The sequence below is a fragment of the Callorhinchus milii genome, unplaced genomic scaffold, assembly GCF_018977255.1.
Source record: "Callorhinchus milii isolate IMCB2004 unplaced genomic scaffold, IMCB_Cmil_1.0 Scaffold13, whole genome shotgun sequence".
NCBI lineage: Eukaryota > Metazoa > Chordata > Chondrichthyes > Chimaeriformes > Callorhinchidae > Callorhinchus > Callorhinchus milii.
The window spans coordinates 6594567-6622340 of record NW_024704754.1 but is presented as its reverse complement, the minus strand read 5'-3'; the positions used below and the strand labels follow the sequence as shown (position 1 = coordinate 6622340).

The 27774-nt window shown below is 45.0% G+C and overlaps 2 protein-coding genes across 3 annotated transcripts; one reads left to right on the top strand and one right to left on the bottom strand.

Moving 5' to 3' along the window:
• Positions 1–562: 562 nt before the first annotated feature.
• Positions 563–15671, top strand: LOC103186478 (pantothenate kinase 3). Its single transcript, XM_042340132.1, has 7 exons — positions 563–642; positions 7866–8218; positions 9455–9708; positions 10077–10253; positions 11299–11422; positions 13008–13133; positions 14912–15671. Exons 1-7 carry the CDS (start codon positions 615–617, stop codon positions 14960–14962), a joined length of 1113 nt encoding a protein of 370 aa, XP_042196066.1. The 5' UTR covers positions 563–614; the 3' UTR covers positions 14963–15671.
• Positions 15672–22111: 6440 nt separating this feature from the next.
• LOC103186477 lies at positions 22112–27369 on the bottom strand. 2 transcript variants are annotated; one of them, XM_007905544.2, is made up of 2 exons: positions 27108–27369; positions 22112–23559 (listed from the first exon to the last, which is right to left on the bottom strand). In XM_007905544.2, the coding sequence occupies exon 2, from the start codon at positions 23555–23557 to the stop codon at positions 22466–22468; it is 1092 nt and encodes a 363-aa protein (XP_007903735.1). In that variant the 5' UTR covers positions 23558–23559; positions 27108–27369; the 3' UTR covers positions 22112–22465. The 2 variants fall into 2 exon arrangements, with proteins under 2 accessions (XP_007903735.1, XP_007903734.1); XM_007905543.2 differs by lacking the exon at positions 27108–27369 and adding an exon at positions 25128–25426.
• Between the last annotated feature and the right edge of the window lie 405 nt (positions 27370–27774).

The window sequence follows — 27774 nt, the reverse complement described above, 5'->3', positions numbered from 1 at the left end:
GCTCAGCTGATCGCTGCACCATTTTTGTTGGGTGTGAGAGAGAGAAAAGGCCAAACTGAGGTCCAGGAAGAAGCCGAACACATCACTCCTGTGTGGGGGAGAGAGGGGGAGAGAGGGAGGGAGAGGGAGAGAGAGAGAGGAGAGGGAGAGAGAGAGAGAGGAGAGAGAGGGGAAGAAAGAGACACACAGAGAGGAGGAAAGAGAGAGAGAAAGGGAAAGAGGACGAAAAAGAGAGAGAGAGAAGGAAAGAGTGAGAGAGAGAGAGAGAGAGATAAGGAAACAGTGAAAGAGAGAGAGAGAGAAAGAAAGAGAGAGAGGAAAGAGAGAGAGAAGGAAAGAGAGAGAGAAGGAAAGAGAGGAGAGAGAGAGAGAGAGGAGGAAAGAGTGAGAGAGAGAGAGGAGGAAAGAGTGAGAGAGAGAGAGAGGAGGAAAGAGTGAGAGAGAGAGAGAGGAGGAAAGAGTGAGAGAGAGAGAGAGAGGAGGAAAGAGTGAGAGAGAGAGAGAGAGGAGGAAAGAGTGAGAGAGAGAGAGAGAGAGAGGAGGAAAGAGAGAGAGAGAGAGAGAGAGAGAGAGAGGGAGGAGGAGGAGGAGAGGAGCCCCGGGGCTGCAGGAAGATGAAGATGAAAGACGCCAAAAAACCGTGTAAGTTCCTCCCGACTCCACCGCTCCGTCCACTCGCAGTGCAGAGCGCTGCGCTCCGCGGTCTCGGGGTTACTGACCACATTGAGGGACAGGAGATGGCGAAACGGTCCAATCCTTCAGCTCTCAAATACCCTTTAATCTGCACCGCGTCTCCTGGTCACCGGGTTCAGGAGGTGCGGATTACTGTGTCCCCTCTGTGTCTCTCTCTCTCTCTCTCTCTCTGTGCTCACAGGGCGGGAGATGGTGAAATGGACACAGTCCACTATCTGGTCACTGGTTTGGGCACAGATCCGACCCCCGAGATTCCTCTTGTGTGTGAGTGAGTGTGAGTGTGTGTGTGTGAGTGAGTGTGAGAGTGTGTGTGTGTGAGAGTGTGTGTGTGAGAGTGTGAGTGTGAGTGAGTGAGTGTGAGTGAGTGTGTCTGAGAGTGTGAGTGAGAGAGTGTGAGTGTGTGTGTGAGTGAGTGAGTGAGTGTGAGTGTGTGTGTGTGAGTGAGTGAGTGAGTGAGTGTGAGTGAGTGAGTGAGTGAGTGTGAGTGTGTGTTGGAAACAGTGCTATGGCCGCGACTGAAACAGTCATTCTTTTTGGCCATTGCTGCCTCTCACCGGCTCGGTGTTCAGTTGCGGTTACTGTTCACTAACTGATGTACACACACACCCAATTGCGTTTTATTCCATCCTTTTCTCTCTCTCTCTCGCTCTCTCTCCCCCCACCACACCCCCACTCTGCCATAATAATAATCCTTGCATTTGATACAGTGCCTGGTCACATCTTCGAGACGTCTCAAAGCACTTCACACAATATATATACTGTAAAGTGAATTGACTATATTTGATGGGCAACACACAGCAGCCAATTGCGCACAGCAGCGACCCACACACAGTCATGGATTGAAGTGACAATATTTTATTTTTGGGGGAAGGGATTATTACCCCTGGTAAAGCGATTTGACTAACGACCGGGTTCCTAATTACTGCTAGGTAAACATATAACATAACATGTAGGAGCAGGAGGAGGCCATCCGGCCCTTCGAGCCTGCCCCGCCATTCAATCATGGCTGATCTTCTAATCAAACTCCAGCTAATAACCTGACACTGCCTTATCCCCATATCCCTTAATACCTTTTGCAATAAGAAATCTATCTATGTCAGTCTTGAATATGTTCAAGGACTGAGCGTCAACAGCCCTTTGGGGTAGTGAGTTCCATACATTCACTGCCCTTTGAGTGAAGAAGTTCTTCCTCAACTCAGTGCGAAAGGGCTGCCTCTGATTTTAAGGTTGTGACCCCTGGTTTTAGTTTCTCCAACCGGGGAAACAATCTCCCACTATCTACTCTATCATGCCCTTTGATGATCTTACAGGTTTCTATAAGATCCCCTCTAATTCTTCTATATTCTAGAGAATATAGGCCCAAATTGGTCAGCCTATCCTCGTAACTCACCCCCTTCATCCCTGGCACTAACCTAGTAAATCTACGCTGCACCCCCTCCAAGGAAGTACATCCTTCCTTAAATAAGGAGAGCAAAACTGGACGCAGTATTCCAGGTGTGGTCTCACCAGGGCCCTATACAGTTGCAGCAAGACTTCCCTACTCTTATACTCTAATCCTTTCATAATGAATGCTAACATACCGTTCACCTTCCTAATTGCTGCTGCACCTGCAGACTAACTTTCTGTGATTGGTGTACAAGGACACCCAAGTCCCTCTGGAACTAACACATTCCAATCTCTCCCCTTCTAAAAAATAACCCGCTCTACTGGTTTTGCTACCGAGGTGGATGACTTCGCACTTCCCTACATTATACTTCATCTGCCACCTACCTGCCCAATCACCTAACCTATCTGTCTCGCTACATTTTTTTAATGTCGTCCTCTGTGTCGGCACTTCCTCCTTGTTTTGTGTCATCTGCGAATTTAGATATATTAGCTTCGATGTTCTCATCAAGATCATTGATGTCGATGGTAAATAGCTGAGGCCCAAGGACTGATCCTTGTGGCACTCCACTAGTCACATCCCGCCAATCCGAAAAGGACCCGTTTATCCCTACTCTTTGTTTCCTACCTGTTAACCATTCCCCAATCCATGTTAATATGCTCCCCCCAATTCCATGGGCCCTTATCCTTTGGACTAATCTTTTATGCGGCACCTTATCGAATGCCTTCTGGCAGAGGCATGTGTAATAAGGAATCCTGCCTAAGGTTTTGTCCTGCCCGGAAATCAAACCCAGGTTCTCTCGCTTGCGAGGAGAGTGCCCTAACCAATATACTACAGGACTCTCTTCTCTCTCTCCTTCCACTCTCTCTCTAATATATATTATAAACCCTTGGGGCTGTTGAGGTTACACAAAACATGTTCTGCAATTAATTAGATGAGGTGGAATAAGAGAGATATGTGTGTGGGAGTATTAGAATGGATGGAGGTTCATGAGGAGTGTACAAACTGTCATTGATTACCTGGGCCCAAAATTGCCTGTTTTGGTGTTGTAGGTTCTTTGTAAAATTATTCTGGTTGTGATTTTTTTTAAAAAATGCCTTGCATCACAATTGGGGGACATCGCCGTGCGCAGATTGGCTGCTGCATTCGCCTACGGAATAGTCACAGTTAATACGCTTCACAATAAATCCTGCAAGCGCTTTGAAAAGTCCATGCCTCCCCTCGCCAAATGCAAGGATTATTCTTAATAACAACTTAAGCACCTCTCACGCAGGGCAGGGTCTCAGAGAGCTTGAAAGTTTTAAAAACTTGCATTCATGTTTCTGTTGAAATAAAAGAGGTGGGGAGGACAAAAGCGCTGGAGGGCTGAAATACAAACGGCACTGGTGGCATTCCACAACTTGTCAGACAGCCTCTGAAAAAGAAATGTATATCAGATATCAGGAGCTCGGTTCGGGCTGCATTTTTGAATGAAGCCTTGGGACAGAAAACTAAAGCGAATATCGAGGGAGTGAAACACACTTGTAAATTGATTTAACTTTAATGTCTTTAACCCTTCCCTCCCTCTCTCCAAACACTCCCCACCAAGTCTGATGATGAAACAAATCGCCCACAATGCACATGTCCGCTCCACTTCACAGTACATCACAGAAGTGAATTGAGTGGAGTAGATTCCCCTCTATATAGGATAATATGATATACCTTTCACATTATAAGGCAGGTCAGATTAGAAGAGCCTGCATCCCATTCCAACAGTCTATCTATAGGCTTTCCATGTGTCGATGGAACATATGGAATTCTCAGTTTGGTTTGGTTTGGATACTCTTGAGTATGATGGGTTTCTGTATGAGTCAGACACTTGGCTGACCAAAAGAAAAGGGAGAGGCTTGATTCTGATGTTTCAAGAAATCGGGAGATCGAAAATCATCAAGTAGGTAGGATTTGTTTTGTTCAAAGCCAACATTTTTTGCATTTGCTATGTAAGTGGCTTAACCTCCAACACCGAACCCCCCCACCCCCACCCCGTTTTACGAAGCGCATTTGCATTTACAGAGAGTGATGGGAGAAAATTCAACAATCCAGAGTTGCCCCTTTTAAATGGATTATGAGATTAAGCATTATATGTATTAGTAGGATTTACTGTCTGGCTCAATCTGCTGACTCGCTGTTTGTTTGCATTGTTACTATGAGTTTAAGTGCTGCGCTGGTTTTAAACACCTAATTTATAATTTTTTCCCTGAAGCAAAGCAACATTAGATTTCAACAAAATGTTACCCTCACCCACCCTCCCTCCCTCCGTCCAGTCATTGTTTTCGTCTTTGGCCTGATGTGTTCTGGAGTTCATGGCATGAATGTGCATCTCAGTCTGGCTCAAAAGGTGCTTAAAACCAGCACAGCACTTGAACTCAGCTGTCAGCTCAGTCAAAAGTTTGTGGGTCCAAGCCCCACATGGGTACCTTGAATCTCATCATCTAGTCTGACGTTCCACTGCAGGGCTGAGGGTGTGTTGCATTGACAGAGGTGCTATCCTTCACATGAGATGTTAAACAGAGAGCCAGTCTCTGCCTGTTCAGGTGGACATTAAGAGATCCTGTGACACTACTCGAAAATAGAAGCGAGTTTCTCCCAATGTCCTGACCGACAATCCCCTGAAATTTACTTCATGGCTGTTTGTGGGACATTGCTGTACGCAAATTGGCTGCCGAGTTCACCCGTAAAATACACAGTCACTGCACTTATCCAGTGAAGTACTTTGAGACATCCTCCTGACGTGAAAGGCGCCCTATCAAATGCAAGGTTTATTGTATTTTGGGGAGGAAATTTTCAGTTTGTGCTATGAAGTAGTCCGTAAGGCACAATTGTGTGGTTTTACAGTTTGTAAATAAATGCTCTCGGACTTAACTTTGCAATCTCTAAAGATATTAATCTACTGATTCCGAAAGTATTAATCAGCACAGAAGGCTTATCTGATGAATGGATTTATATGAATATCTTGAGGTGCAAAACATTTGTATTTAGCTGTGTATTACAAAGACTGGCTTTGGCAGCGTCCAGTTTGACTGTCAATCCTGAAACAACGCTTTTAAAATAAAACAGTAATTAGCCTCCTGCACAGACTGTCAATAATTGTTAAAGGTCGTGGAATTTGTTAACCAAACAGTAATTAAATGGGTGTGTTCCGTTCCCAGCCCAAAGAGTATACAAGTCCAAAGTACTTCGTTACGGCATTCTTTTTTAATACTCCTTATGATCACAAAATACACAGTCAGTCTATTTTACAATATACTCTGTGAAGTACTTTTTAAGACATCTCAACGGCATGATAAGGCGCTATACCAAGTGTAAGAATTATTAATTATTGTAATTATTTTAACACCTAAAAATTCCATGCAAATCGTAGTACGTTATGGGCCTCGGTTTTGTTCCAAATCTTGTTTAATTGCACATACTGTACTCTACGCAATTGCAGTGTATGTACTCAATTTCATAATGGTTATTTAATACTTCAAGTTTACTGTGAATTCAATGTGTAAGGTTGGGTCCGAAATCTGATGATAACAGACCATTCAGCCTATCAAGCCTACGGAACAGGTTCAGCCACTGCCTGACTTATTCCCATTCCTGTGCCCTTATTGCCTACGATTAGTAGAATTGCTGTTAAACGTAACCCAGACTTTGTACTCTGCTGCAAACTTTTGCATTAGTTGTTCACTTTTCAGTCATATGCAGTTGTTGCCCCAACCTGCCTGCAAATAGGAGTCCTGTAGCTCAGGGGTTAGAGCGCTCGCCCTGCGAGCAAGAGGACCTGGGTTCGATTCCCAGCAGAGCGAAACCTTAAACAAGTTTCCTTACTCTGCATGCTTCTGTTTACTTAGCGGTAAGCAGGGACCGGTTGTTAGTCGATTGACGGATCGCTTTCCAGGGGTAATAATCCCTCACAAAAAAAAATTTGTTTGTGGTCCACTGCTGTGTGCAATTGGCTCCCGTGTTTGTCCACAACGCACATGGTCGTTCTATTTCACAGTATGTCATGAAGCGCTTTGAGACGTCCTCCTGATGTGAAAGGCGCTGTATCAAATGTAAGAAATGTTGTTATTGTCACGGTTGTTGAATCCAGCAAACTTAATGGTTTAATGGGCCTCACTGCTTGGTACTCACATTGCACTTTGCTCTTAAGACCTATGAAATGCTCAATAAAGGCGATGAACAATGTGACAAATTGCACAAGCCTTTTTTTGTTTGAGTTGCCTGTGCTACGTACTGTATTGTACTGTACTTTGTTTACCAAAGTCTGGATTACTTACTTGTCCAGTATCACTGTGTGCTAGCTGGTTGATGTGCACTTTGTACACTCCCTGCAATGAGCAGTAATTAAAGCCACAAACAAAAATTCCAAACTCGGAAGCCTTAATAAGTAGATTTCTGCTCTCTCTAATCCATTTCCTCAGCATGAGTACAGGCACTGTTTAAAGACTCTGAATTTACCAATTCCTAATTCCAAACTTAGTGTTTGGTCAGAAATGCACAGCGCACACTTCTGGAGGATTAACTTAATGCTTCCGAACTATTGACTGTAAGACAGAATTGGGTCAGTGATTGTGATAATTTCTGAAATAACCTGTTCTGAGATTTTTCAGGGTCCAAAGCTAACATTTTTTGAATGAATGTGTCGTAATAATGCTTGAGACCAATGCAGACAAAACCCTTGTCCATCCCTTTGTCACTTCCCGGCTGGACTATTCCAATGCCCTCCACACTGATCTCCCCAGCTCCACCATACACAAAATCCAATTAATTCAAACTCTGCCACCCAGATGCTCACTCACACAAAACTCTGTACCTCAATCGCACCAGTCCTTGCCAGGCTCCACTGGTCAGAGTTACCCAAATGATCAATTTGAAGATCCTCTCACTCGTTTTCAAATCCCTTCATGTCCTTGCACCTTCCCACCTATCTGATCTGTTTACCCACTCCACCACTCACTGTCTCCGCTCAGTTGGCTCCAGCCTCCCGTTTGTCCCTTGTGCTCTCCGCTCCACCATCGCTTCAGTCACTGTGTCCCGAAACTCTAGAACTCTCTCCCTCAATCCCTCCGCCTTGCCCCCTCCCTTCCTCCTCATCTTCAAATCCTCCCTGAAGATCTTCCTTTTTGATCATGCTTACAGTCACCTCCCTCTCTCAATGGCTCGGTGTCAGACTCCGCCACTGTCAAGCGCTCCGGAACATTGCCCATGTGAAGGGCGCTATATAAATGCAAGTTGTTGTATTGTGACACGCAATGTCGCCAGCTTAAATAATAATAAATCCTTGCATTTGATATAGCACCATATCACGTTGCGATGTCTCAAAGAGCTTCACAGACTATATTGTAAAGTGAATTGACTGTATTTTGTGCGTGAAATTTGGCAGCCAATTGTGCACAGCAATGTCCCACAAACAGTTATGGATTGAGTGACCCCAATTTTTTTTTGAGGGATTATTATCCCCCGGAAAGCAATCAGCCAATTGACTGACAGCTGGGTTCCCACTTACCGCTGGGTCAACAGAGGTGTGTGGAGTAAGGAAACTTAACTAAGGTTTCGCCCGCCCGGGAATCAAATCCAGATTCTCTCGCTTCCACTCAATTTAACACTGAAAAGAAACAGAGTGAGAAATACCGCTGCATTAAACACGATGGTGTGTCAATCTTTAACATTTTTTTAAAAAATATGTTTTTTTAACTTAAAAAATGTGGGCGACTCTCAGAGTAACTGTTCTGTGGTTTAACCCATTTGCCTTTCCTGACAGCTTTCCCCTGGTTCGGGATGGACATCGGAGGGACGCTGGTTAAGCTGACTTACTTCGAGCCAATCGACATCAGCGCCGAGGAGGAAGAGGAGGAGGTGGAGAGCCTGAAAAGCATCCGCAAATACTTGGTCTCCAATGTAGCCTATGGCTCCACAGGAATCCGAGACGTACATCTTGAGCTGAAGAACCTCAGCCTTTTTGGACGCAAAGGGAACTTGCACTTTATCCGCTTCCCCACCCACGACCTGCCCACGTTTATTCAGATGGGGAGAGATAAGAACTTTTCCACGCTCCACACCGTGCTCTGTGCCACCGGAGGAGGCGCCTATAAGTTTGAAGAGGAATTCCGCACAGTAAGATCGCAGTGATAAACTAATGTGGCGCACTGTAACCGGGCTAGGGGGCTAGAGATTGTTTGGCGAGGCAACGCAGTGCAGCCCCCTTAGCGTGTATGATGGAAATGATCTCTTGTCTTGGCTCAGTTGAATCTCTTTCGTCCCTCTGTTGGTGGGATCAGTATTGCAGTACTTCCTCTCTGAGACTGGAATGCAGAGCTCACTTGAGAAAGAAAAAGTGGTCACTCAGTGCAGTACTGTTTGAGGGACACTGCTGTGCACAATTGGCTGCCACGTATTGCCCACAAAATACACAAGTCAATCCGATTTACAATATATCCAGTGAAGCGCTTTGAGATGTCTCAACAATAAAGCTCTATATCAAATGCAAGGATTATTATTATTTACCTGGTCACTAGGCTCAGGAGAGGAGATCCACTCACCTGACCTGCTCAAGTGGTCATGAAGACATGGTTCAGGCCCGCATTGTCCTTGACAATTTAGGGCCTAGGAGAGTTGGGGGGCGGGGGTTTGGGGCTTGTCTGCGGGGACAACCCGCGTTCCTTAAGTGAAATGGATTTGGTCTAATTCAGTAAATGGGGATGAGCAGGCCTAACCTCACTCACCATTGGAAAAATAAAGTTGAAGCTATTTCAAGTGAAGCGTGATGCCAAAATGTAGGCCCCCACTCCACACACACACACAGCATCCCCTTTATAACACAATCAGATGCATAAAATTAGACCCTGTGTTGTAACAAGGTCAAAACAAAAAGAGGTCAGATCAGGCCGCTGGAGCTGACTGGCTTCCTGACTGTGTGCATTGGCAAGTTGTTGTTGTAGTACGACTTGACACATTAACACACGATCATGTTTAATGCAGTGGGATTTCTCTCCCAGTTTCTTTTCAGTGTAAAGTTGACTTGCTGTTTGTGGCAGTAATCGCATTCACCTCTCTTGCATCGCCCACAAAATACACTGTACTTTACGGTATATCCTGTGAAGCGCTTTGAGACGTCCGGACGACGTGATAAGGCGCTATATCAAATGCAAGGATTGTTACCCTGAGAAATTCAAGATAATGCCTTTCAATCTTAATGATCTTACCCTCTGCTTGTGGTGAATATTGGCTCAGGAGTCAGCTAAGCTCTGGGATGCTACCCTGTGTGGGGGGTCACTGTATAAATCCAAGTTTTGTCTGTTAACCACGTGCACGGGACTTGCGATGAGACTAATGGCACTGTATTGGTTTCAGATCGTCAATCTGCAGTTACACAAACTGGATGAACTGGACTGTCTGGTCAATGGCCTTTTGCATATCGACTCTCTGAGTTTCAATGGCCAGGCAGAGTGCTACTACTTTGAGAATGCGTCTGACCCCGAGAAATGCCAGAAGATGCCGTTCAATCTTGACGACCCATACCCTCTGCTTGTGGTGAACATTGGCTCAGGAGTTAGCATATTAGCAGTGTACTCCAAGGACCATTACAAGAGAGTCACTGGGACCAGGTAATACTGATTGGTTTCAATTTAACCTCGAGGATTTCCTCATCCAGCCTCAGTTTCTGCACTAATTCTTCAACTCCCTTCATGCCCTGGCATCTCTCTACCTCGCCAACCTGGTTATCCCCCAACCCACTGCCCGCTGCCTCCACTCGATTGCTCTGGCCACCTGCATGTCCCTTGTGCCCTCTGCTCCGCCATCGGTGGCCATGCTTTCAGCCACTATGCCCCAACATATTGCAACACTCTTGTTCTAACCATCTACCTTGCCCCCTCCTTCCCCATCTACAGGTCGCGCCTGAAGACCTTCCTATTCGATGCTATTAGAATACATGTTGTTGTTGCTGTTGTTATTGTAATGTTTGTGTTTTCAGTTTAGGAGGCGGGACCTTTCTGGGCCTGTGCTGTTTGCTGACTGGCTGCGAGACGTTTGACGAAGCTCTGGAAATGGCGTCTAAAGGCGACAGCACCAATGCTGACAAATTGGTGCGGGATATCTATGGGGGAGACTATGAGCGCTTTGGCTTGCCAGGATGGGCAGTGGCATCTAGGTAGGAACATTCGATTGACACACACGCAAGGCGTCCTGGCTAACAATCCTTTAAATCAGGGTGGCCCAACCTTTTGATTGCTGAGGGCCAGATGCCCTATTTGAGAAACGTCCACGGGCCATATAACCAATATTTCTGCGTTTCCCTTCCAGAAACATAACATTTGTGGGTTATGGAGGGAGTGGGTGGGCCGGATTACATGGAGGAAGAGGGATGGGCCAGAAGAAATCAGCCCACGGGCCACCAGTTGGACCACCCTGCTTTAAATAAAATCGGTTGTTCACTTTGTGGCTGTTCATCCGACATCGATGTCTACATCTTACCAATTCTTGCCAGGCTCCGATGGCTCCCCATCACTGAACGACTCGACTTCAAGCTCCTCTCGTGTTCAAATCCATTCACTCTCTGGCACCTGCCCTACTTCTCCGACATCCTCACTCCCCAGTCCACCACCTGGCGCCTCTGCTCGACTGGCACCGGCCTCCTGCTCGTCCCTCGCACCCTCCGCCTCACCATCGGAGGTCGTGCTTTCAGCCACTATGCCCCAAAACTCTGGAACACTCTCCCTCCCTCAATAGGGCGCCTTGCCCCCTCTCCTCCCTCTTTCAAATCCCCCCTGAAGACTTATCTGTTCAACCTTGCTTATGGACACCTCCCCCCTTCCACCGGCTCAGAGTCAGGCTCCGCCACTGTTAAACGCTCTGACACGCTACCCTTCGTGGAGGGTGCTATATAAGAGCAAGTTGTTGTTGTTGATGTGTGCAAATTGGCTGCCATGTTTGCTTACAAATGCACAGTCAGTAGACTACATTATAAGATGCATTAACGATTCCACTTAGAAATTCTATAAGATCAGCTTCACTATTAATCTAAGAGAAAAACAAGGAAAAACCCGAAAAACAAACTCGAAAGTTTGGTGGGTTTTGATGTTTTTTTGAAGTCTGGGAACAGCATACATTGTGAAGGAGAATGGCGATGTTTAAAGGTTAGGGGGCCTTATTGACATGATACTCACAGCCTCTGTTCCCTTCTGTCTGTTCTGCAGCTTCGGCAACATGATCTGCAGGGAGAAGCGGGAGTCTGTCAGCAGAGAGGACCTGGCTCGAGCCACCTTAGTCACCATCACAAACAATATAGGATCAATTGCAAAGATGTGTGCCCTCAATGAGGTACAGCAACCACCGATTATTTTCCTCCAAAGCGTGTGGGCTCATGGTGCTGCAGCCCAGTGTTGAGTGTGAGATGTTCTATGCTGTTTATTTCGAGGCCTCCGTTTTGTAACCTTGTCTGCACTCTCTCTCGTGGTTGCTCCACGTGGGTTAATGTTGGGTAATTTCTACTACGTCCACTGAAGTGACACATCGTGGAGTCCTGTAGCTCAGTGGTTAGAGCACTCGCTTTGCAAGCGAGAGACCTGAGTTCAATTCCAGGCAGGGCGAACCCTTGGGCAAGTTTCCTTACACCACACAGAGCCTAATAATAATCCCTCAAAAACCAAAAACAATAATAAATTGGTCATTTTCAATCTACGATTGTTTGTGGGACATTGCTGTGCGCAATTGGCTGCCGCGTTCGCCCAAACAAATATACAGTCAATTCACTTTACAGTGTGTTCTGTGAAGCGCTTTGGGACGTCCTCCCGACGTGAAAAGCACTATATCAAATGCAAGGATTATTATTATTATTATTATCATCTTCCCAGCGAGGCCTTACTGTTTGTGAGACACTACTATATGCAATTGGCTGCCGATTTTTGCCCCAAAAATATACAGTTAATTCACTTTACAGTATATTCTGTGAAGCGCTTTGAGACGACTCAACAAAGACGTGATAAGGATTATATTTTATTACTGGGGGTCGTAGGTCACATTGCTGGCTAATTCTTCTCTCTGCTACCTTACAACAAAAGTGGAGAGGGAGTAGCGGGGGCTGGGCGGGCAGGGTGGGGGCTTGTGTTCCAGGGAATTCTTCGTTCTGTTTTTATTTGCGACTTATCCTGAGGAAAAATCAGTCAAACCAATCGCTGTGCCTTCATGACGTCTGTACTGTTTCTGCTGCCGTTCGAGCAAGAAAGCACAGTGGTTCTCCGTGCCTTCGGCTTCTTTACAGTGCTGCCTTGTGACGTGAAGATCAAGCAGCATTGTACAGGGCTATGAAGGCACAGAGGCTTGACATCGCACGGTGGGCTTGAAAGGGGGCAGTACTTAGACGTGCCCACAGAACAACTGTACCCTGACTTGACTCCTTACTTCAGATCCGAGTTGGAGATAAGGAGACTGGAGTTGTTGGCAGTACAGTTTTAAAACTTTGTGCCATATGGGATTGGAAGAAGGTCCAGCTTTACACTGTGTGCAGTGATGAAAGGCGATTTCAAAGCATTATTGTCAATGAGATGCACAGCTTCCCTCCTTAAATCAGTCTGACCAGTGTTGTATTATTGGCTGTTCCCTAAGACAGGCACAGTAAATGTCTCCATAAACAGGCCATTGCAACGTTCTGTTTGATTTCGGTAAATTTCCTCTCCTTTGTAGCCTGTGTCCTTCATATATAACCTTTCACAGTGAGGGTCTAGCTATAGAGGGTTTCACAACCCCAATACTGCTTTCTCCTGCCCCAGGATCTGAGAGCCCATCATCACCATCCTCGCTCAGCTCCACTCAGCCTATATAACCATAGAAGTCTAGCATTCTGTTCCACTGCCTGGGACCGATTGTGGTGCTAACCAGCTTGTTTATTTTTTGTGACTTTCTGTAGAAGATAAACCGGGTTGTGTTTGTCGGCAACTTCCTGCGTGTCAACACGCTGTCAATGAAGCTCCTGGCGTATGCACTGGATTATTGGTCGAGAGGCCAGCTGAAGGCACTGTTTCTTGAGCACGAGGTACGTGTGTCGGTGTTTGTGTGTATTGATGTGTGTGCCGGTGAGTGTCGGGGCATGTGTGTGTGTGTGTTGGGGTATGTGTGTGTGTCGGCGCTCGTGTGTGTCGGGGTGTGTGTGTGTGTCGGAGCGTGTGTGTGTGTGTCAGGGCGCGTGTGTGTCAGGGCGCGTGTGTGTCGGGGCGTGTGTGTGTGTCAGTGCATGTGTGTCGGGGCGTGTGTGTGTGTGTCGGGCCGCATGTGTGTCGGGGCATGTGTGTGTCAGCGCATGCGTGTGTTTGTCGGGGCATGTGTGTGTGTCAGGGCGTGTGTGTGTGTGTCGACAGGTGTGTGTGTCGGCGCATGTGTGTGTGTGTTGGTGTGTGTGTGTTGGTGTATGTGTGTGTGTGTTGGTGTGTGTGTTGGTGTGTGTTTGGGTACATTTTACTGCTAACCTACATTTTTCATTTTATTGATAAAAGCTAAAACATAAGGAAATAGCACATATTAGATTGTTGTGAATTGCTTCTTTAACAAAAACTGGATGGGACATTTTTTTNGGGTGGGGATGGTGGGGGTGACACCAGCACAGGCTACAGGAGCTCACCACCTCCTGCCTCTCTGGGCCAGCACCGCAGACAGAGACAGAGACCCAGAGGGAGAGGGAAACACAGACACATAGAGATTCACAGACACAATGAGACACACATACTCACAGATGAAGAGAGAGACACACAGATGCAGAGAGAGACACACACACTCACAGACACGGAGAAACACACACACTCAGGCATGGTGAGACAAACCCACAGACACAAGAGAGACACACACTCACAGACACAGAGGGAGACACACACGCTCACAGACACAGAGAGATGCACATACTCAGAGAGAGTGACACACACATTCATAGACACACATACGCACACAGACAGAGGAGAGAGAGACATGCATACACATTCACACAGAGATACACATAAATACACACACACACATATAGAAGAGGCATAGACACTCACAAACATACATACAGAGGAGAGAGACACTCACACAGACACTCAAACACATAGAGAGAGAGACTCACACAGACACTCATAAACACAACAATAACTTGCATCTATATAGTGCTCTCCACCCCGGGCAGCGACCCAGAGCGCCTTACACTGGTGGAGCCCGATGATGAGCCAGGGGGAGGGGGAAGGTGACCATAGGCACGGTCAAAGAGGAAGGACTTCAGGCGCAACCTGAAAATGGGGAAATGGAGGGCAAGGCAAAGGGAGGGAGAGCGACCCATAGCTTTGGGGTATAGTGGTTTAAGGCACGGCAGTTGATGGTGGAGTGGAGGATACGAGGGACAAAGAAGAGGCCAGAGCCAGTAGAGCTGAGGTAGCGGGTAGTGCTGTGAGGAGAGAGCAGGTTGGAGAGATGGGGGGGTGAAGGGATTTAAACACTAGAGTGAGGATAACTCAGAGAGAGAGAGACATTCACACAGACACTCACAAACAGAGACACACACACACACACTCACAAACAGAGAGGGCGAGAGACTCCCACACAGACAATCACAACAGCAGGGCCTCCGAGTGGAGCAAAGCCCATTTGCTGCTTGTTTATCCTCTGTGTGATGGGAAGCCAGTGGAGTTGGGCGAAGATGGGGGTGATACGAAGCCCCGAGGTTCATGCGCAGCGTCAATGTGTGATTCCACTGTTAAATAGTTTGATACTTTCAGTGCTCTAGGTGTTTTGCAGAAAGGTTCACCCTCTCACTTACAACGTGTTCGCTGCTTTCACTCCTAACCACAGGGTTACTTTGGGGCAGTGGGTGCTCTGCTTGGACTCCTGAATGCCACCTAGGAGCCAAGGCGTAGGCAAGACGCAGTGTACTCCACCGGAATGGACGAGTTTACTACAAGGTAGCATGAAAAGTGGAACCAAATTCATTGATCCTGGGGACCGGGGAGAAGTGGGGAGGGAAAGAAACCTGGTGGACGTGTAGGGAATGTGTTTGACCCACACGCAGACTGGTTTGTATTGTAGAACCACTCATTCCATTCGAACAATGAAAATCTTCCACTTTCTTATCGGGATTCCAATGAGTTGGGCATTGCATTGCAACATAGCCTCGCCATACAAGCTGCTGTTTTGTCGCACGAAGAACGGTGGTGTGTTTGGGTTTTTTTGCTTGTGTTTGTTAATTTAATTACTCTTTTAACATATTAACTCGATCTTCAAAATCTTTCAGGAACCTAATCATATTCAAAGGGTTCTTAGTCTTGGGTGGGTCAGTACTAGCAAAGAGCTCTGATGAATCAAGCACTAAAGTTCATGGATTTTAGGACAGAAATCCTTTAAAGTGGTACAAAAAGAAGTAGAAATGTTTATGAGAAAAAGATTCAGGTTTGTTTGTTTTTGCCTTCACAAGGGGCCGGGAGGTCTTTGTGGTCTAAAACAAGAGGATAGTTCAGCAGTGGTTTCACAGCTGTAATCTTCTCTGGGATTTAGATAACCACTAAAGGCAGGGAATCCTCCCACTCAGCTCCTGTTAGCGCTGCAAGCCAAATCCCGAATGGATAGGGTTCCCTGCAAGCCAAAGCCCCCAGGCTCGGCATCAGACTCCGCCACTGTCAAGCTCTCCACGACACTACCCTATGTGAAGGGCGCTATATAAATCAAGTTGTTATTGTTGTCGGGTAGGGTGGTCCTAGCTGGACAAGCAGTGGGAAAGCGTGCCAGACAGTGATCTCAATGGCAAGCTATGCAGTTTCAGCTGGTTAAACTCCTTCAGTTACTCCACCACACACCTTGGGGTCCTCAAGCCTTGGCTCTTGCCAACCTGCGCCTAATACAATCTTAACTCTGGAATTTCCATGTGTAGGAGGGATGCATGGAATTCTCAGTTTGGTTTGGATACTCTTAAGGGAAGCATGGCAATGTGTCAGACACCTGGCTGACCAAACAAAATGATCGTTAGAAAAAAAACACCCAAACTTCCTTTGTCATAGTTTCTGATGTCAGTGTCTCATACTGCGAGCCTGTCTATTTCTCATTCATTCCAGCCATCTATCCCCTCCGGCCAGCACAACTCATTCTGATGTAAATAATCAGTCTTAAATGTATTATAAATGCAAATCACGATAGATGTTGTTATATATAATAAATATGTTAATGTGAACTTGGCTTAATTGTGGAGAAACAGATGTCTGTGTTTAGCAGAAGGGGGTCTGGTGCATTGCAGAGAGCCAAAAAAAACATATTGCAGAGATTAATGGTACAGTACAATAAAAATTTACATTTATATCGTGAAGGGCCTTTCATGTCGGGAGGATCTCCTAAAGCACTTAAGTGAGTTCAGCAAATTGCACAAGATTTTATAGTTTTGTTTCAAAGTTCAAGCACTGAATACTTTCCAATTGTTGGGCTGCTCCTTGCCTCTCCAATTGGGTGTTTTTTTTTAAGCTGTGAGAGATATTCCCAGGGAAATTCGCAGTGACGTGCGATTAATATGCAATTCTTTAATTTCACTTTGGCACAGCTGAATCTGAAATTGCATCGATCGCTCCCTTTTTTTTTGTCTCGCTGCGGCTGAGCGACCACATCTCACGACGGCAAAGCCATTCTTCCGGAAAGTTCTGTGCTGCACTCCTTCATGCCGCATGGGCCAAACATGTTGTGAAAATGTCACATATGTAACAGCAGCCCGGGCTGGAGAGATTATATTGTGAACCCGTCTCGGTGAATGGGCACAGGCTCAGCCCCCGGGTGTCAGTCCCAGGAGAAACTTACGCTATTTGAATGTGTTCGAACCAATTCTGTGTGTCAGTGGGGTTTTTTAACCGCTATGCGTCCAACTGCTAACTAAACCATGCATGCATTCTTTGTGCTACAAATAACAGCAACAACAACTTGGATTTATATAGCGCCCTCCACGCCGGACGGCATCTCAGAGCGCTTTACAGTAACAGATCTCGGGACCGAGGCAGGGGGAGGGGGAGGAAGGTGACCAAAGGCGCGGTCGAAAAGAAAGGGCAGCAACAACATGTATATTTATATATTTCCCTTCGGAGCGCTTGACAGTGGTGGAGCTTGAATCAGGGAGGGAGGGGAAATGAGGTGAGTGTAACACAGTTGAAAAGGAAAGTTTTCAGGTGTGATCTGAAAATGGGCAAGGAGAGGGAAAGGGGCAGGCGGGGAGGGGTTAAGCCAGGGAGATTCGGGTTGTGACTGAAAGCATGGGCATCAATGGTTGAGCAGAGGGGAAGAGGGGTGTGTAGAAGGCAGGGTGAGGAGTTGATGGGGTGGGGGGAGGATGAAGAATAAGCGGCACCATCTGCCATCAGGGAATATGGCTCAGTTATGCCAAGCTAGATTTCCACCTGGCAATCTCAATGGTTGGTACAGCCTATTTAACAGGCCATTTCTAGTCAGCTTGAGGCTGTCCTCTCATCAGTCAGTCAGTGGAGTCGAGATCTTCCCTGATAACCTTCTGTGGTAAATGTGAATTTGGGAGCGTGTGCAAGCCCTGTCATTTTTTTTGTAACTAATGCTTTAATAAAAACTTGATTTTATTTAAAGAACAAACAAAGTCCTAAATCAGATCTAGTGCTTGTACGTTACAGAATTACAGTTACAGAAGTACGATTTTCAGAATGTCCTGTTGAATTTGGTGGATTCGAGTTGAAATGGACAGAAAGCATCTCAATTATTTTGTGTGTGCGTGTGTGTGGTGCCAAACACCACCAGCCTTGAAATCTTAACGTTTTGTGGTCCAAATAACATTTGCCAACCTGGAAATGCATTTGATTCAGACAAAAAGCAGTGCCTTGAGATTTTATTGTATTTGATTAATAGTAATAAACCTTGTATTTGATATAATAATAATCCTTCCATTTGATATAGCGCCTTATCACGTCTTTGAGACGTCTCAAAGCGCTTCATAGAATATAATGTAAAATGAATTGACTGTATATTTGTGGGTGAGATGATTGTTTAATGTCTCAAATTAATGTCTCAATGTCTCCTGTATGGTACAGTGGAAAAATGTACATTTCCTATAAGAGCCAGTGAAATTCAATGGAGGTGCAATATATTCCCCATTGTTTTATGTTTTGTGTGTGTGCATGTGTCTCTGTATTGCAAAAGCTCTGGAAAGAGTTTCCCAGTTCTGGATTATAGACTTCATATAGTTTATGAAGTGTCTGTTTTAACAGATCAATGTGTGTGTTGTGATTCTGGATTTGCTGTATATTGTTATTGACGCATCTTTTGCATGATCTCTCCCTGTTTGTGTCTCTGTTAACTGGACGAGGCTTCATTGTAAATTCGACCGTTGAGTCACTTCACCTCAACCGGGGAACGCAGGTTGGAGCTTATTTCACTTTGAGACATGGCAGCTTTAATCTTAAAGGCAATTGTTTCAATTGGGTAGTGCTAGCATTGTAGAGTCTTGTAGTGTATTGGTTAGAGCACCTGCCTTTTAAACGAGAGGACCCAGGTTTGATTCCCAGGTGGGGCGAAACCTTAAGCAAGTTTCCTTACTTCACAGGCCTCTGTTTACCTAGCAGTAAGTAGGAACCCGGTTATTAGTCGTTTCACCAATCGCTTTCCAGGAGGTATTAACCCCTTCAAAAATAAATAAATAATAATTTGATCATTCAATCCACGACTGTTTTGGGACACTGCTGTGTGCAATTGGCTGCCGTGTTTCGCCCACAAAAATATACAGTCAATTCACTTTAAAGTATATTGTGTGAAGCGATTTAAGACGTCACAACGACATGACACTATAACAAATGTAAGGATTAGGATTATTCTCATTATTGTGCAGACAGTAAGGCAGGGTTCTCAACTGAAGGGTTACTGAAACACCCCATTAAGAATACCCTCCTCCCACCCACCCAGCCACCCACCAAAAAAACGATTACAATCTTTTAAAACTTCTGCGGGAAGTGGGGTGGGGAGGGGTGGTTCCAGCTCAAAGAATAATAATAATTATTATCTCGTTGTTGAGACATCTCAAAGCAGGTGAAATGTTCACATTAATGCAGAAAATGCTGAATATTTCAACAACTTGCATTTATATAGAGTCCTTCATGGCGGTAGCGACTTGGAGCACTTATATCTCATTATTATTATCTTCAATGTTTAGGATGCAAGGATTTTTTAAAATTGAGATACAGGTCAGCCATGAATCATGATCCAATAGAATGGCGGAACAGGCTCCAGGGGCTGAATACCCTATTCCTGTTCCTGTGTTCCTAAGTGTGGCCATTTTCCAATTTTGCTGTAATTAACAAGTGTACGGTTGAAGGGACTACAAATCTCTATTTATGATTGCTGTGTATAACTGGTGATAATAAGCATTGGCTCAGAAAGTGGCATGTGTCGGAAATGAAAATCGGCAACAGATCACTTATTTAGATGTATGATTTTAAAGAGATATCTTTAATCGTATTGTGGGATCATCCACTTCACAATTCATTCCCTGACAAACGTTTCCTTTTTGTAAATTCCATCTCCACGTGTTCAAATTTCTTACTATTACTTTATCACTTTACTCTCAAATTTCTTCTGTCTTTTAAAAAAATTTCTCCTTGAAGTTTGCAAACGCCGAAATGACCTTCTGCATGACCTGATCTCTCCGCCTTTGCTCAGCCGTGTTGTAATCTATCGCATTTGTGCTCAAGAAAAATAAAACTTGTCTTCAATTTTTGAGTTTGGTTTCAGTGTTTGTGTTTGTGTTCTGTGCCCAGTCTGTCCCAGTCTTGGTTCGCATGTGATATCAGCACACACGGGTGATGTCAGCGCACAGGCAGGTGATGTCAGCACACACGCGGGTCATGTCAGCACACACGCGGGTCATGTCAGCACACGCAGGTCATGTCAGCACACACGCGGATCATGTCAGCGTACATGCGGATCATGTCAGCACACACGCAGGTCATGTCAGCACACACGTGGGTCATGTCAGCACACACAAGATATCAAAAGCTAAAGTTTCTCACAACTGTTCTGAAGATTTATTCCTGTAGCTCAGTGGTTAGAGCACTTGCCTCACGAGCGAGAGACCTGGGTTCGACTCCCAGTCAGAGCGAAACCTTGGGCAAGTTTCCTTACTCCACACACCTCTGTTTATTAGCAGTAAGTAGAAACCCAGTTGTTAGTCGATTGGCGGGTCACTTTTCCGGGGACAATAATTCCTTAAAAAATTATGATTTGGTCACTCAATCCATAACTGTTTGTGGAACTCTGGTGTGTGCCATTAGCTGCTGCATTTCATCCACAAAATATACACTTTACAATATATTCTGTGAAGTGCTTTGAGTCATCTCAATGACATAGTAAGGCACTATCTCAAATGCAAGGATTATTATTATAATTATTTCACGTGTGTTGATGTATTGCCTGTGAGCTATTATTCCAGTTTACTCGGTTTGATAAAATAAATAGCATGTTGGGCCTTGTTGGTGAATTAAAAATGCCATTTTTTTAAACAATGACCTTGATTAAAAGTCTCTGGAGTAAACCAATACAATGGTTTTGCGGTCTTAATCGGTTTTTATTTAATCCATTTAGATTTTTCTTTTGGTTCGAGCCATTTTGACTTGACCAGGATACTGAGGACTTGGGAGGATGAGATGAAATGGGCCAAAAATTTTATAAAATATTCTTTGCATTTGATACCTTGCAATTCAAGAGGACGTTGCTACAGCGCTTCACAGGATATAGTGCAAAGTAGAGTGACTGCATTTTGTAGGCAAAGAGACATTTTACAAAGGTGAATCCAGTTTTTAATGCGTGTAAGCAATCTGTCATCATTTTAGCTTTCATTCCAGAAATAAATTAATTAAAAAATAAACCTAGATTTTCTCTAGATTTGTATAACCACTTTCTCAGTGGATCAGCTAACTGTGCAGTATTTGCTGCAGGTTTTGCAGTGTTGTTTGATTATATATTGTGCAATACTGCGTGCATCCACTGGAGGGGTTAGAGATGGAGCAATTCTGGTGTTAGTTGGGCAAACTTCAGTGGGCAAGAGAGATGGTGAAAGAGGTATTGAGAAAAACTGGAAATGCAAGATGATTGTGCAGACAGGAGGTCTCGACGCTGAGAAAGTGATCCTGTAAAAAGAAGTGGTTTCCAGTTCAATTTTATTCAGGCTCCAGTTAGACACACACACATACACTTTTCAACCAATACTGTGATATCTAGTACAGCAACAATGCCCCATAATTACATGAGTAACACATGCCTCTGTTACTGCAATACATACTGAGCACAAACGAACAAAATGTACAGCACTATGAAAATCAAAACTACAGTGAAACTCAAATAACTCATCCCTGGGATAAGCAGTCAATCCCACATAACTACTCACTCAATATCCTGGCTATTCAAGTACTTTGTATTCTCGAGATACTGTACTGTGGATAACTGGTTAGCTCTGATAAGTAGTCATCTGACCTACTTCCCTTGGAGTGACGCATTATCAGAGTTCCACTGTAATTGACAAATGTTTAAAACATGACTGTTTGGAGGATGTTGCCCTGCACAAATTGGCTGCTGCGCTCGCCTACAAATACACAGTCAGTAAACTTAACAGCAATTACCCGTGAAACGCTTTGAGGCATCTCAATCTGATAGGCACGACATGAAATGAGAGGGTTATAAATATTCTTGAGAGTGAATGTATGTGGTGCTGCTTTGATGTCTTAATTCACTACAATACTTACATTGATTATTCTTTAAAAAATTACAACAGTAACTATGTCTTTGATACGATAAAGTGCCATGGCAGAATTAAAGAGATGGGGATTTTCTCAACGGAATAGGGATCGACCTTAATTTGGTCACTCAATCCACGACTGTTTGTGGGACGCTGCTGTGTGCAATTCGCTGCCGCGTTTCGCCCACAAAATATACAGCCAATTCACTTTACAGTATTTTCTGTGAAGCGCTTTGAGACGTCTCAATGATGTGCCAAGGCGCTATATCAAATGCAACGATTTATGTTATATATATATTAATATTTGTGAGATCAATACTTTAGGTTACATTTGCGATACTGAACAGCACCAAAGCAAAAAGATGAAACATCAATGCAAATTCTCACTCAGTGATATTTTGGGGGAAAAAACCTTGAAATGTGCAGCCTGATGCCAAAAGTTACAATTTCATGCAGCAGGAAGATAACAATTACCATTGAAATGTGGTAAACAAGCAGCTGACAGATTGGAAGTGGGGGGGCAGTGCCTGGGGAGCACAGGGGTGGGGTGTGAGGGGGGTTGAGGGTGGGGGTGGTGGTGTCTGTTATTGTATTTTGAACATTTGTGTTGAAGTGTAGAGAGTTGACGTTTGTTGTTAGGCCTCAGCGATGGTGGGGAGCAGGCAGGCCCTCTTTTGTGTGTCCTTCCAAGCACTCCGGCACTTGGACACCCAGCTGCTGATGGAGACCTGCTTATCCGCAGCACCACTCGCTCTACGGGTCTGGGAATAGGCCAGGCTCCTCAGGCTGTCAGCAAAGCGGCTCATAGCAGGCAACTGCCCTCCTCTAACATCTCCCACCACCGCTGGCGGCCTCGTCTGAATTTTCTGTAGGAACCTCTGCGCATTGCCGTTAGGCGCCTTTTCCATGGGGAGCTGAGACCACGATACATTTAGTGGCACCAGATTCCTCCGATCGTTACCCCCGGCGTTTGAGATCCGTTGTATTTTTGCACGGACGTCGCCGCCCTCCTGACTGGGATCTGACTTGCGTGAGGATGATTCGGAGCAAACGTTCTCCCCTCGCCATGATCTGGGGGGAGAGAGGCACGGGAAGCGGCAGGCCCTGGCCACATAATGCTCCTCCTTCATCAACATCTCATGCTTTGCGGACGCAGTGGTCGCCCCTCGACCTACCACAAGTTGCTCGATAGCTTTGGCGTGAAGGGAGTACGTGCAATTGTTCACAGAAACATGCAGGTGACCCTCTCCATTTTCTTGTCCATAAAGTTCTTCCAATGGGTTGGCCTTGGCAGGTAAAGAGGTCTCATTGGTTTTGTGAAACACGGAGGTGATGCTGCCCAAGGGTATGACATCTCTGCAGATGTTCAATCGGTCGGGGCTGCTATTTTCTAAATGTATTTTATAGGGGAGGCCGTTGACTCGGGGCAGTTTGGCCAGGCCATGTCCCTGGCCGTGTTCCTTGCCGTGTCCCAGGCCGTGTTCCTGGCCAAGGAGGTTGAGCTTGTTGATATGCTGAATGTCACACGAGCTGCTGGCAGCGGCCAGCGCCGGATTTGCCAACTGGCAGATGGACCTCAGGTAATCGTCGGCCGAGGCAGCCTCCGAGTGGATGTAATATTTCCCTGGCCACTGTGAGGCGCTGCTGATATCTTGCAGCATCTCCTCGTAGGCCTCTGTAATCGTTGGGAGTTGGGCGACGGAGATCAGTTTTGATCCAGGCCTCATGGCTGGGGTGAGGGGGGGGGGGGGGCGGGAGAGAGAAAAACATAGCATATCACCATGAAACAAAACACACTTATTATTGCTAAAATTTACCTCCTGATGTGAAAGGCACTATACCAAATGCAAGGATTATTATTATTATATTTGCATAGATAATTCTCAGGACATACAAATTAAGATTTAACAGTTGTTATGTGTGCCAACGAGCTTCACTCTTGCACGTTATTGTTTGCAAGTGTAGACTTTAATATTTCTATAAGCATCTTGTTATGATTTAATGTTATTACGGTACATACATTTTAATGAATATTCGGCTCAAGAGAAATATAACAGCCTAACTCTCCATCTTAAATGATGACGCATTAATAACTGCAAGAATGAAAATGAAACAGGAATCAGTCTTCAAATAAAGATTTAGTTGTAGGTTTTATTCTCTCTCTATATAAAACATTCCCAGAATGTTGGGCCAGATAAAATGGATATCGTCCCCAGTGAATTTTAACTACGGCATTAATTTTCATTAATCACTTTCACGCACGGATGAATCTCACCGCAAATTACAGGGACCATGTGCTGGAAATGAGGCAGAAGGATCTCTCAAGTAGCCATGTTTTCTCTTTGATCGTATTAATTTTTCAAAGGGATTTTCCGGGTAATTAAATAAATGTGAGCGACTTTGATGTTAAACCTTAGCAAAGAAATCTCCAACCCCGGAAAATTTAGTCTAGATTCACTCTATTTAGGCAGCATTTTGGAGGGTCCAGACTTGGGAAAATTCTTAAATAGTTTACATTTTCAAGCCTATTTTGGCTTTTTGAAGAAACTCAAAGTTAAGACTGAATTGCACCAGGTTATGGGATGGGGGGAGTGGGTAACTGCTGGAGTCTAACCAGCTGAAACCTCATAACTTGCCATTGAGAGCACTGTCTTGCAAGCTTTCCAGCTGTTTGTCCAGCTAGGACCACCTTACCCGTTAGTGCTTTGGCTGCAGGGTTAACAGGAGCTGAGTGGGATGACTCCCTACCCCCAGGCTGACTGGTTTGCCTTCCAAGTCCTGCCGATGAGCCAGGCTGGGCTGTGCTGTCATCAGCAGTGCCCTGGAAAACTGCGGACCCACCTGGCTTGGGAAGCGGACGAGAGACCGTCACAGAGGGCTGGCTCGATTCTGACATACCGTTGCCAAGCATATCACCTTGGAGCCAGTTCAGCTCCGCTTACCTCCCCCCAAGGAGGAGAGTCACCGGCTGAGGCGTTAATAAACATTGTTCACATTAGCATCGCTTGGTGTGGTGACTCAGTAATTTGCAGGGACCTATTCATGAGCAAACTGCTGAACTAATAAGGGCCCAAATCTACAAGGAAAGCAACACAAGTGATTGAAAGGAACAAGGCTGCCGAATTAGCTGTGTGAAGAAGGGAAAAAGAATGGAATAGCACCCTTAGCCTTCCCATAACACGTATTAAAATACCCACTCCGATGCACAGCAGCAATATCAATGCAATGACAACATGAGAGCATTTGCAAATAGGTTTCCAAAACTCCTGTTTTAAGGCTTTCAAGATCCATGCTTACCTGCTGCCAATTCTGCACCCGCTGATCTGTGACTGAATTTTTTTTTGCTATGCTTTTTGATCTGCAAAAATCCTGACAGCCACAATACCTCAGTCACCACCGTACACACTGCCGGATAAAGCGTTTCTCAGTGAGCTGCTGCCGAATTGGTTTCTGCTGCTAAATTTAGATTTCTAGATCTTTCGGTTCCTGCGAGTACTTTCTTGATGGACAGCTTATGCAATGGCAGAGGAGAGGATGAAGACAGGAAGTAGGACATTTCCAGTAAGAGACCAGTGCTCTCCATTCAGAAATAACGTGACTGCAAGTCATCAATAATTCCTTAAGTGTTAATGCTGGTGCATTAAGCATTGGGTAAATGCCAGCTTTTTCATTGTGCTGAGTTTCCCAATGATTTGAATGCAAGAACACAACTGATCTTCCCTTAGAAACAGTGGATGGAAATCATCAGCAACAAAAACAAATTACATTTGTACAGCGCCTTTCACATCAGAAGCACGTCCCAAGTCACTGGACAGTCAGGGATTTGGACCCGAGCTGGGGGTTGGGCTCAGGAGCATGGAGGGCAGGGACGTAGCAGTAGGAGGGTGGCTCAAAGCTTGGTCGATGGTGGGGTGGGTGGGGGATGTGGAGCAGGCTGGCTTGGCGAACCACAGCTTGGCGACTTATAGCTGACACTGGGAGAGTGGGCCTTGGTTTATCTCTGGTGAGATGATGTAAATCAAGATCTTTGGTAAGATGCTACCACTCTACATCTCCATCTTCATCCTTGTTGTTCAAACGTGGATTCAGCAAAAACCCTCAGCAAAGCTCAGTGAATCTCTTCACAGCCAATCACTCTACCGGGTAGTGGAAATCTGGAACTCTCTCCCCATAAGGCTGTGGATGCTGAATCCATTGAAATTTTCAAGATTGATGTCAATAAATATTGTGCGGGTAAGGGATATGGAGCAAAGGAGGGTAAATGGAGTTGAGGTACAGATTAGCAATGATCTTATGAGCTTGAGTGGCTGAATGGCCTACTCCTGTTCCTATGTACGCAACAACAACAACTTGCATTTATATAGCACCCTTCATGCCAAACAGGGTCTCAGACCTCCACAGTCATATCTTACCTTTTCAATAACCGCAAACAGTCTCCGAATGCTCTTATTTGGGTAAAACTGAATCGAAATAAAGAGATGCTTCTAGAAATGATCAGGTCTTCACTACAACACTAACGTAACAGAGAAAAGTGACTTCAAAGGGGTGGGTTTTTTTTGCCACATTGTGTGTTATGAACCTACAAGCAAGACAAAGTCAGCTCTTAGCTGTAACTCTAATGTAGGTCAGAGCTTTGAATAACCCTCCCTGCCTGAAGCCAGAGGAACTTCATTGAGTAAACATGATGTATTTGACCTATTCCTATATTTGGAACAATCAGTAGATTTTGTGTTGCCAAAAGAATGTGTATTAATAGACGGGGTGTACGCTTTCAGGTCGAACATCTAACCTCAATCTCAGATCTACTTCAAAACCATTTCAGCTAGTGGAGTCCCGTGGTACAGTGGTTAGAGCACTCGCCTCACAAGCGAGAGTACCCGGGTTTGATTCCCGAGCAGGAGAAACCTTAGACAAGTTTTCTTACTCCATACGCATCTGTTTACCTTGCAGTAAGTAGGAACCCGGTTGTTAGTCGATTAGTGGATTGGTTTCCGGGGGTAATCCCTCAAAAAACAAATTGGTCACTCAATCCACAACTGTTTGTGGGATACTGCTGTGCGCAACAGGCTGTTGTGTTTCACCCACAGAATATACAGTCAATTCACTTAATAATATATTCTGTGAAGCGCTTTGAGACGTGTCAACAACGTGATAAGACGCTATATCAAATGCAAGGATTATTACAACACCAAACCTTTGCTTCTGGTATTTCATTTCCTAGACATTCAGAAAAGCGGCTCCTGGTCAGACAATTTTGGAACAGGTTTGAATTCTTACCTTTAGTCGTTAAATGTTAAGTTTCTGTCCCTGCGTTTCAACAATCAGTAACAAACTGCCCCAAACTGTAGAACTTTGAAATCTCCCTCACTGTTATACTGTGTAGTTGTGCATTATCACTATAACAGTCTGGTCCTGTGCACACAATTCCTGTCATTATATATACCCTTCAAACCAATAGAAAGATTGCTGTGATTTCTTGCTCTGTGATGATGTGTGCCAGCATGAGAGTATCATTTGGAAAATCTGAAAAGGATTAGGTGCTTCTGGACTGGGTTTTTAATTTTGGACCTCATAGTTCCTCACCAGTCAAAACAGTTTCCTAACCGACCTGCCACTTCTCTCAGATGCTTCGGTTCATGATTAAACTGAACAGATTGAAGTACAAAGTAGTTGTTGGCATTTTGAGTCAGTTTGAATCAAATAGTGTTGGGATAATTGAATTTGATATAACGACCTATCATGTTGAAATGTCTCAAAGTGCTTCAGAGTTTTTTTTGTAATGTGTAGTTATTGTGTAGGCAAACCCAGCAACCAATTTGCTTACAGCAATGTCCCACAAACAGCCATGAGGAGAATGACCAATTTATTTGGGGAATTGTTGGCCAGGACACTGGGAGAGAGAAACTCCCATCCCTTTTCGAGTTGAGCTAGGGGGTCATTTACG